Genomic DNA, 12106 nt, shown 5'->3' on the forward strand with positions numbered 1-12106 from the left:
TTGTGTATAACAATGTTATTAATATAATTCAACAAAATAATAAAATTCAAAGTTTGATTAGTACGGAAGCGTCAAAAGGCCAACTGCAGGTTTTTTTTACATCTTATTATTATAGATTATTACAACTCACTATTATCAATTATAACTCGTAATTATCACATAACGCAATTCAAACGTACACGTTGACAGGCGTGGTCAATTGCTTACGATTGAATTGACGGCACACCATACTTTATATTAGCTAATTTTATGGTCATATAAGATATTAGTATACTGATTACTGGTAACATTAATAGTTTTCTGGTGGACTGGAGATATTACTTATTAAATTAGTTTTTTTCGTTTCCTTGTAGTCGTTAATTGGCGCGCACCATTTGAAGCCGTCGACGGATACCACTCTCGTATGCGCATCTACATGACAATAACTCGATAACAATATAAAATTCACTGTACACATTTCACAACAATTTACTTACTATTTTGACAACATTAAAGTAAGTTAATATCGTCTGAATTTGATTTTCATAAAATATTTGAATTCGGTGAAAAAATGTCTGTGGATCGTATGAAACACTTTCAGTTTTAAATTTAAATTTTGATTATGATTTGCAAAAATTAATTTTTTCAAGTTTTCAAAAAATTTAATTCTAGAACACTGTTTCATAACTAGATATATAAAATGGAAATAGAATTAGTAATATGCAAAACATAGATAGATATTGGTCAAGCAGTTTTTAAATTTTTAAAAATATAAAAAGTATATTGTCATTCAGGGAGATTTTTAGTACAGATTAATTTTTTTTTTCTTAAATCAAATTAAAATAGTATATTGCATTGTTTTTAAATTCACTTTAAATAAATATTTACCTATTTTTTACACGCAAACTTTATTTATAGATAAGCTTTTTTCTTTTTTTATCAATAATTTATTTATATATTTCATATAAATAATGATGCATTCATCTATTCTTTTGTATTTGGATCAATTGTAATTGATGATATGCATTCATTTAATTTTGATTATTCTTCATCAATTATTGGTTCGAAATCACCCAAAGACTCAAGAGATGGACATTTATTCCAACGTGCGTTAGGAATTCCATTAGGAGGTAAAATTACACTTAGTATATTGTCAATTAATTTGTTCTTCATAATAGAATCTTTATCTGTAGTCGTTTCTAATGAAGGAGATGAATTCACTTCAATTAGCCAAGGTTTTAAATTATTATCAACTATAACATCATATCCATAACACTCAAAACTGTGTATATCATTGGTCATTATAATATTACTAACTGATTTTAAAGAATGAACGATCAATTGAACAATGTTATTAAAGAGAGCATCAGTAACTGCTTTTCCTCTGGTACCTTCCAGAAATAGTCTCAAATTTTGAATGCTGAATTTACCACCATGCGAACGATTATATTGTTTGCCTTGTTTCTGCAAAGAAACATTTGTCAAATGAACTAATAGGTTTTCTATATCTTCAACATTGCTATTGTACTTTATTGTGCAAAATCGACAAAAACCGTGCTTAAACAAGTATGCTTTTAACGGACGAAAAGTTGTGACCAAAACATAAAATCGTAAATCAAACTTATTACCACCAATTAACAATGGGTTATCAATGTATTTTGATATGATATAAGATTCTTTATTGTCAGGGTTGTTTGCTTTTATATTTTTGATTTTTTCGATCCACTTTGTTAGTTTTGATAGATTATTAATAAGAAATATTCCAGATCCATTAGACTTTCCAACTGGTTTTACAATCCATGTACTAGGGTTAACTCTGCGATATTCATTTACAAACATATTATAATCTGCAGGTAATATAAATGTGACTGGAATAAAATCTAAATTTAAATTTTTTCCGTTTAAACTTCTGTGTTTTTCAAGTTTACGTCTATAAAGTTTTATATTTCTGACCAACTTATCTTTGCGACTCAGTTCGTAATAGTTAGGAAAATGATTAATCATTTGGTTATCTTTCATTCGAAATCCATTACTTGTGTTGAATATAGAATGACATGTTTTAGTACTAGCCCAATAGAGGTTCCACTCATCATCAGGACTTACTTGTTTCCAACCTCGTTTTTTAAAATTATTTAACACGACTAATTTGTCAACATCTGAACAATATGAAACTGACATTTTTATTTAAAGTTTCTGTTTTGGAAAAAACTTAAAAAATCTTCAGTAATTGTGTAAAAATTAAAATTTTTATAAAAAATTGATCACTATTAATTTAAAGTGTAACAAACATTTGTAACTTTGGTAACAAATATTAGACACAAGGTGAAACACCGTGTGTTATATTGCATATCTTATGACTTAAAAAAAAGGTCCCTATTTATAAATAGGTCTATTTTTCTTCAAGAATTCGATACTCAATAACTTTAGGAAATTAAATGTTAATTTTAAAAGTTTTAATTTGATTTCTATTTTGTCTTAAATAAATAACTTGTTTTATTATAAACATTTCAGTCACCTACATTAATAAATTGTTTTATTTACTACAGATTGTAGATGTACATACTATAAAATCAAAATAACAGGATTCAATTTAAATGGTGGGTTTGATTATTTTTATTGGAAATCATAATTATTATTTTTTTTTTTTGGAAAATTACAGTATATTTTAGATAGTTAAACTACTTCTTCAAGAAGAAAAATATATATTATATAGGTATATATCATTTTCACTATTTTCCAGATAATTTTTAAGTATAAATGTGTATGCGTTCAGACGTTTTAAGGGTAATTCAAATTATTTACTATATTATATACATAAAATACACTGTAATAATGATATATAAAATAATTTATTTAATAGTTTAGACAGAATTTTTAGATGTCCGGTAAAGTAACAAAGTTCCGAAATATTACAACTATGTACACAACGATAGTCAGAAGATTAAACAAGGTTATAAGTTGTAATCTTTCACTAAAAAGATCTTGTACATAGATAAAGTATTTAAAAATTAACCACTGTCCTTACACCTCCAAAATTAAAATAAATGTTTTAATGGCTATACAATATACACTCTTGTGTCATGTTAGTTACCTATGTTTAGTTCATGTATGTATGTATGTACATTCATAATTAATTATTAACATCCTTATTCATGTCGTATTTAATGTGTTTGCAGCAGCAACAATGCGAACTTACACTCCTGCAATGGGTCATACATATCCGCTTATTACTAAAGAATAAAGACTTGAATTATATTTCTAAAAAGAAAATATTATTATTCCAATGCATGAAAAAATGATGTATACTACTTGAGTACAATGAAACGAGTAATTTAAATATATTTATGGAATAAATGGAATTAATTACTAACTAAAATATTCTTCAATATATAAAAATAAATTAAGTTTTTTGACAATACTTTTAATAGTTTTATTTAATTGGTTATTTTTTGGTAGCACAACATTGCAATACTGATTACAATCAATACAATCATTATCAATACAGATATATGTATATCACAACTCAGTTGCAGTCATACAAAAAGTAAACAAGAAAATAAATAAAAATTATTCATATTTTTAACAGTAAAATTGTTCACTTGATCACTTTTTGCATGACGACAACAGATAACTATAATGTTTAATAGAAAAAAAGTTATTGAAAGTCAGTAAAATCAAAATCTGGAGACATGGTGTATATTATTTATTTTTAATAAATAAAATATTCTAGTCTATAATATTTATTTTGTACATCAAAATCATTTATTCCATATTCACAAAATAATATTACAGAATATACATATATATTTATGTCTTTATTTACAAACAATAAATAACATGATGTGACTGTTCATGCAGGTTAGATTTGGTTGATAACTACTCATAATATGATTTAAATTTCGTATAAATAAATATCATTCACAACACACCAGTGACCACTTAAGTTTGTTATGTTCCTTGTCGTTTTATATTTTTTGAATACATTTGGTTATTAAGTTAAAATTACAGGTGTTATAAATAATTTTTTTTTTAGCGTTACAGGTTATTTAGGCTTTTTTTATTTTTAAATAAATTTATTTTATATAAATGAATTGTAAGACTAGTATAATACGTATTCAAACATTCAACAACAATCCGCGGTAGTTTAGTTGTTAGTATCCCCGCCTGTCACGCGGGAGACCGGGGTTCGTTTCCCCGCCTTGGAGAAATTTTTTTACAATTTTTCACGGTTTTATTAATTTTTTTAAGTAATCAATTAAATTTGTGTATGTATGTATGGTATGGGACCCCATTGAAAAATGTACATAGCTTTCAGTAAAAATTTACACTAAAAGTTAAACGCATAAAAATGTAGTTTTAATTATTAAAAACAGGAAGTGTATTTTTTTTTAGGCCCTACGCACACCACGCGATTCACTGACGACGCGATATCTATTACGAGCGATATCACGGCAAATTGAACCAGGGATCCACTAACGACGCAATTCGATTACGATGCGATTGCGACGCGAGCGACGGACGGTACGCGCAACCGACAATGCTAATCGCCTGGCTATCGTATCGCGCGGATTGAAGGCGATTTGAAATCGAAAACGAATTTAAAACGAAAATAATCGAAACAAGTCTCGCGGTTGACGTTGTACGGATTGACTGAACATCGTTTCGTATTGGCGTGACTCCGAATCACGCAAATCTGTCAAATCGCGTGTGTATCACATACCACCTGTTAATCATGTCGCGTGTGAATCGCGTAATGTGCAGAGGTCCTATGACATAAAACAAATTCTCTTCTGTTTTTCTTTATTCTCCACATAATTCGCCAATGTTATATGTTACTACAGCATTATTTTGAAACATGTAATGTTACATTTCATATTAACATTCGCGTAATTGTAATACGTATGGAACTGCTTATGTTCTAAAATAAAACTTCGATTGTAATATGAACACCATATTTTATGTACCATCTTATGAACGTCCCGAAATAACGTTCTATTCACGCTCTAAGTAATCCCATTCATGTTCCAAACAATGTTCCCATACATTTTACAAAGTAGCATTCAATACACGTTACACTTGACATTCAATTAATATTACTGAATAAGAAATATAACTTCAAAACAATTTATGTAATATTCTATTTCAAACAATTATTTTTGCAATGCATGTACAAATAAAATAATAATAAATGTATTAACATAATAAAGTATAATAAAATAAATATTTAGTTAATTTCTTTAACATTTTATATATATATATATTTTTAAAATCATATATTCTAAATAAACTTAGGTGATATAATAACATAATAATATAATGACAGAGTGTATAACTACAGCTTTTTATACTGATATTTGAATATAAAAACACTTACGTTTAAAATTATGTGATACATTAAATTCTTCATTCCGAGTTCTTAATTTATCACATAAAACTATTTTATTATTTAATATAGTACAATCAATATTATTCATAAACTGTACTATCGAATTATCAATCATACACAAAAAAAGAACATAAGTTCTTCAAAATTATTTATAGTATTATTTAATATTAGTAAACTATGAACTTCATCACAAATCATTAAGGTTTTACTTGAGATTTAATTTAGTAAATGGGATATTGCAGTTTTTGACATTATGTTTATGCACGTAAAAGGTTGTTGTAAAGAAGCTTCCGAATTAGTTGTGCTTTTATCTTGTTCAGCTTTTATTATTCTCCTTATGTGACGATCTGTTACTTCTCAAGATTTTTTCTTTTCTTTTTCTAAAAATAATAAATATTTAATACCAGTACTTTACCAACATAGCAAAATATAATTTTTTTGATCTTAACCTCTTGGAAATAATTACATAATGATTAGATAAAACTATAATTATTTGCAAAGAGCTGCAGATGGTGGAAACAAACCACCAAAGTATTCCACGATTTAAAATTTACAATCGATAGGCGTACAATTCAAATGTGAAACCAAACTTAAAAACACTGTCACACTGAAATGCTGAACGATACGTGAAGAACGAGACAAGGACGCGATCGTGTAAGCTGCAAAGTGTGAAGTGGTTGGTAAAAATATTTGTTATATGTACTCAATAAGATGAGTATGAATTGTGCGCGGCAGCCGCGCGAGCAATGTTCGTCTTAAGCAGTCGGTTAATTTAACGCGGGAGTCGTTTTAAGTAGGTATCAATTCTTATTAGAGCACTGCAAGTGATACAACTCTCCCAGAGCGGTCCTGTTCCGTTTTCGCGTATCGACCACGGACGTTTCACGTGCACGAGTAGCTGCCACTTTAATTGTGATATATCACGTTATTATTATCTAATAAAAAAAAAAAGTCACCTATACATCAATCATTTTATTCCTCCTGATCATTAAATCTCATTTGCTATCATAAATCTTACCATGTCAACTTCCATCGGTTCGGAATCATGATACTCTTCTACCTTCATCGGTCCAGGACGATAATATTCGTCTACATCCATTGGTCTGGAAACGTCTTGGTATTCCAAATCAATTGGGTAATCGTAGAACCGTCTGTAGTACAGACACAGCGAAGAGCAAGGAGTGCCATAAAAACCGTTGACAACAGTCTGATTTCTGCAAAAAGATGCAACAGAACACGGAACGATTAATGTGTTGGTCGAAACAAACGTCAAACGAGTAATTCTGGTTCGTGTTGATATAATCAGATGTATAAGTCAATAAAAACATTTACTTACCCAAACACCGGCATCGCGTACGTTGGATTCGATGGCTTTATTTCCGCGGGATGTTGAACGTAATAACCACCGTTACAATTGTTCATTGTGTACGGTTGGGAAAAATATATAAACAATAATAACTATAAGGATAGAAAAATTAACGATCGTAAATCAATCACGGTTCGTGTTAACCTTTACATTCGTAACAATACAACAATTACATCGATTACTATAATTGCGCCAAAAATGAGAGTCCACATTGTGTATTATATGTGTGGCCAGCTGTTTATGAACTTCCTTGCTATAACACACATTGATTGTTGTTCAATTTTTTGAAAGCTTTTAATCTAAATAAAAATTGCAAATATAGTTAATAATCATCTTATACACGACTGTACAATGTGCAGTGCACATTAAACAATTTAATGTTAAGTCGGCTATAAAATCAACGAGTGACTATAGTATTGTATATGTAAATAAGTACGTTAATTAGTAATAAGTTAATAAGTTTTAGAACAGAAAAATGTCCAAATTTTTTTCGGAAAATCATAGTAATCAAATACAGTAGAAGCTGCTTATTAGGAACACTTTTAGACCCAGGTGTTATGTATCAATTAACCGATTATTTCTAATATACAATTTGTTTTATTCAACTACGCAATTGTATCAATTATCCGAGTTTCTAATAGCGGTTGCTACTGTATCATGATCTGAATAAAATATGACGAATACAATATTTACAAAAAATTGTACGTCATTGTAGTTCTAAATAGAACTATCATTTCTCTATACTATAGAACAGCGATTCTCAATTAATTGAGTGTCTTAAGTTCATAACGTCATGTACTCTAATATTTCGCTTCTTTTTTGTTCAATAATTATAGATCCTCAAATGAAAATAATTTTACTGTCTGGTGAAGCAAGATTTACGTATTGTAAAAGAAAAAGCGATTAAAGGAAATCAGAGTATTCTGTCGTTTCTTAAACCTATACTAAACAGGAACCATCTATGGTATGTTTTCCAACCTTTAAGCTAAGGCGAACCATAAATATTTTTTTTGTTATGTAGAAGATCTACCAAAAAAAAAAAAGAAAAGTAATACCTATGCTAACATAACATAACATCTAACTACTGATAATTATATTTGAAGGCATTTTATCATATATCTTAACACAATACTACAAAACTAAATTCTCAAATATACATATATAATTATACTTAGATAACTAAAATATTTTTCTTGTCATATAGTTAACCAATCAACAATATTTTGCGGTCCATAGGTTAGTAGGATACGCTGATCTATGGCATACAATTCAGAGCGGAAAATAATCCATCCACTTTTTCTACTCTTGGTATGCTTTTAAAATAAAAAAATAAGGTTGTAAAAAAAAAACATTTTTTAACAAAGAAATTTATTTTTATAAAAATACGTTATAAAATACGTTTTAAATGTTTTATACATTTATTTTATATATATATTTAAAATATACCCAATTGTAGAAATTGTGCCTCTGACATTCCTTAATTGAAATTTTTTTACTTTTATGAACATCTTAAATTTAAAATTTAAAAGTATCTAAAAAAATATGAAATAATTAACTATGTTAGGTAAGATATTTACATGGGGTAAGGATTTGGACAAAAATGAAGGTCTTAGTAAATTAAACAATGGAAATTCTGAAATATATAACACAATTTAAGCACTTTTTTAACAAGAAAAGCAATATATACAATTGATAAAGACCTTAATATATTTTATTACTCCCAATGTAAAATCAAAAAACTGTAGTTACCAATCAGATTTTTAAGGCACCTAGTTAGTAAATTAATTTTTTTTGTTTTTTATTAACTTAAAAAAACTATTTGGAATCAGAGGTTGTTTTAATTGGTTATTATTTAATTAGTTTAAACATTAAATGCAGTTTACTAACAGCTTATGAATGAGTCTAAAATTAAATTATCTTCAAACGTAAAATTGAAGATATTTTTGTTTTCAAATGAGTTTACTTTATTGTGTTAAATAAAAAAGACAATTAGATATAAATAAATGAGAAATATATTTTATAAAACAGCAATTTCAACACCAATGAAGAATCGGTAAGTTAATTTTTAGTAATACCATACTACAAATAATGTTTTAATAGTATTGGATAGTGTTACAAATATTAAACATACATTGGTAATTGTAATATTGTTAATACCTAAGGTATATTTAAATGTAAGTTGTGTTAACTTCTATTTTTTTTTTTTCAATAAAAGAGAATATAAATTATCTTAATTTATTTAATAATATTTTACATAAATATAAATAAAAAAAACATCACAAATTATAGGAATTATTAATCAATAAAAAACAAGATAGTTACATATCATACACACTAAAGACTATTGCCGTTTCTCAACAATAACCAGTCTTCGTGGACACAATTCAATGTTGCATTTTCTTTTGAGAAAAGTTTAAAAAACTATCAAAACACTGGAGCTGGATATAAACGTTTTGGTTCTTCTGGATGAAAACCTATATCTTTTCCTTCACACCACAATTTATATTTTTTAGGTTGGAATCTTTTAACAAATGTGTCCATACTGAATGCTACTCTACTCCCTCCACAACTGCACAAAGTAGCCCTTTTACCATATTCCACCCATCTATCCATTGCGAAATTAGTAGACTCCGCAATATTAAAACCATGACTGAATCCCATATGATAGGAGAACGGGAATGTTATCATGAATTCACCACTCTCCTGAGTAATCTAAAACAACAATAAAAACTGTAATTTATTTATAAACTTATTAATACTAATACAATTTTTTTTTTCGTCAGAATTGATTACAATCCCGGAATTGTTTTTTGCATTGTTTCAGGGCCAATACTAAAATAAATTAACATATATGTGAAATAAATATTTTATAATAATTTAAATTACTTTGTTCGTCAATATGTCATGCGATTTTAATATAGATGGTGACATGACAACCATCTTATGTCTGAGAAACGATGTGCAGGTAGATTCTCCATAAATGTTTTTAACTACTCTTTGAAAACGGTGTCCCGCTTTTGGAGGAATTGCGTACCTAAAATAAAATACATTAATAAATTACATTATAATTGAAAAGTAAAAGAAAAAAAGTTTACCATGTTTTTGGACATCCGTCATGTAAATAGTTTATACTATACAAATCCATGTCTTCTGTATGCCAAGCAAATGTTGCTTTCCACATACCAAAATAAAGATAAGTGGTATTGATTCCTTCAACTGTCAAATTGTAATATTTTTTTAAATAGTCCAGTATTGTATCTAGTTTTCTTAAATTCCAACTCTAAAATTAATAAAAAAAAAAAAAAAATTAACATGTAAATTAAAATAATAGGAATTCAGAGAAATTAACAAATACATCCACATCCGAATCCATAATTGATCCCATCACATCAGCTCCATAAATTGCTGAACCGAAATTAATATTTTTCCAATATTTTTTTTCAATTTCATTGTAGTCAAAGGCGTCAGAAGCTGTACTGTTCGAGTTTTCGATCAATGTTTTAAATTCGGATACTGATATTGATCTCTTTTTCGAACTTGTTAAGTTGTATATTCCCCTTCCACCTTTTATTACCTAAAATAATTATAATAAATATTAAAATATTAGCCTATATTATTAATCCGTTAGAATAATAAAAATTATTAAACTAATTACTTGTTTAATTGGGGCTGGAATAATTGTATTCATAATATCGTAATCATTATAAGAGTTCTTCCTTGGATTCCACCCGATTGGTGGAATAACCTAAAGAAAAAATTAATTGTTTTGAATAAAGATAATAATAAATAATTTATATAACAAACACCATAAAAATGTATAATCAATTGCAATAAATTTCATAAAAACAAATAACAAAATATGTACAGAATTCAAAAACAAAATTATAAAATTGCTAGTGTTTATCCTACAAAATATAATTGATTTATTTATTTATTTTTTTTTTTTTTTATTGCTTTGCCTTCGTTAGAAAATTTCAGTAAATAATTAATTTTAATATCAATAATTTAGTTAAAAAAACTGTTCTCATATACATAGGTATACATTACATCTGGTGGTTTTACACTAAATCCAGTGTCTAATAAAACAGTTCTAACTAGCATTTTAGAATGGCTAAATAACTTTTAAAATTATTTGTGGACCACATAATGTTTAAAAAATATAAAAATGTATATTTTATACATTAATTAATTATAACTTAATAATTTATAATTATGTTACTAACAATTTATAGTTCATAAAAATTATTAAATTTATAATATTAAATTCAATAAAAGTAGAAACAATAAAATGAACAAGAATAATAAAAAAGTTATAGCTCGCCACATAAAAATGAAAAATATAAAATATATATTTTCTTTACTCCATAATTTTGTACATTATAGTGTAAATTTGGTTTTAGTGTAAGGCAATAAAAATTGTTAAAGGACTACATTTTTCCTGCAAATACTGTTGGTCAAATATAATTTAAAACAGAATAAAGAATTGCAAAGTTATAAAATGACGTACCTTAGCTAATCCAGCGTAATGAGCGCCGGAGGATTCCATGAACTCAATGTACGAAGGAAAGTTTTTAAATTCTTCGATGGTAGGTCTAAATACCATAATTCTTGGAGTACCACTCATCTTGGATAAAATATACATAAACATATTAATAACAGTAAACACAATAAAATATGTTCATTATTAATTAATCAGACTAATTATAGTTAGTTATAGTTATCGATTAAATTTCGACGACTTCAAACAAATTCCTTAGTTGGTAATAGCACAATATTGTTTAAAGTCGTAACGTAAGGATCGTTATTCTATTGTTCGGTTGAAAAATCATACGTACTTTGTAGTAGCGATGAGAATCCGACAAATATACGTCGAACGAAACTGAACGAATAATAGAGACGTTTGAGACAATTCACAACGTCCGATGCTACTAACAGCCAATGTGCAACTGTCGTCGTAAAACGTAGTTAGACGAAACAATCAACAATCGTAATTGACAACAGGTTATCTGGTAGATAGCGTGCCCGGTTTTCGATGCTACCAACGGCCAATGTGCAATTTTCGTCGTAAAACAAAGTTAAACGAAACTATCAACAATCGTAATTGACAACAGATTATCTGGTAGATAGCGTGCCCGGTTTTCGATGTCGTTTTCATAATCGGCATAGTCACTTCATGCTGTTATTAAAACGGTGAGGGGGACTTTTGAATACAAGTCATCCAATCCGGTGAGACGTCTATTGTTCCTTCAGTTTGGACATAACACGCGGGGGTGTTACTGGAGTCGATGATTTCGAGGATCGTACCGTTATCGTTACATTTCAGGCGTATATCGACTTCATATACATACATGTACAGTGGCGTACATTAAGTGGTT

The 12106-nt window shown here is 27.8% G+C and overlaps 1 protein-coding gene and 1 pseudogene across 1 annotated transcript; both read right to left on the reverse strand.

Annotated features, from left to right (window-relative positions):
* Positions 1 to 1020: 1020 nt before the first annotated feature.
* Positions 1021 to 4212, reverse strand: LOC112691179 (annotated as a pseudogene).
* Positions 4213 to 9017: 4805 nt separating this feature from the next.
* On the reverse strand, positions 9018 to 11653 carry LOC112691173 (probable lysine-specific demethylase 4B). Its single transcript, XM_025565331.1, has 7 exons — positions 11567 to 11653; positions 11239 to 11355; positions 10387 to 10476; positions 10087 to 10305; positions 9827 to 10011; positions 9618 to 9765; positions 9018 to 9443 (listed from the first exon to the last, which is right to left on the reverse strand). The coding sequence occupies exons 2-7, from the start codon at positions 11353 to 11355 to the stop codon at positions 9156 to 9158; spliced, it is 1047 nt and encodes a 348-aa protein (XP_025421116.1). The 5' UTR covers positions 11567 to 11653; the 3' UTR covers positions 9018 to 9155.
* Between the last annotated feature and the right edge of the window lie 453 nt (positions 11654 to 12106).

The sequence above is a fragment of the Sipha flava genome, unplaced genomic scaffold, assembly GCF_003268045.1.
Source record: "Sipha flava isolate LNK unplaced genomic scaffold, YSA_version1 572_pilon_pilon, whole genome shotgun sequence".
Taxonomy (NCBI): Eukaryota; Metazoa; Arthropoda; class Insecta; order Hemiptera; family Aphididae; genus Sipha; species Sipha flava.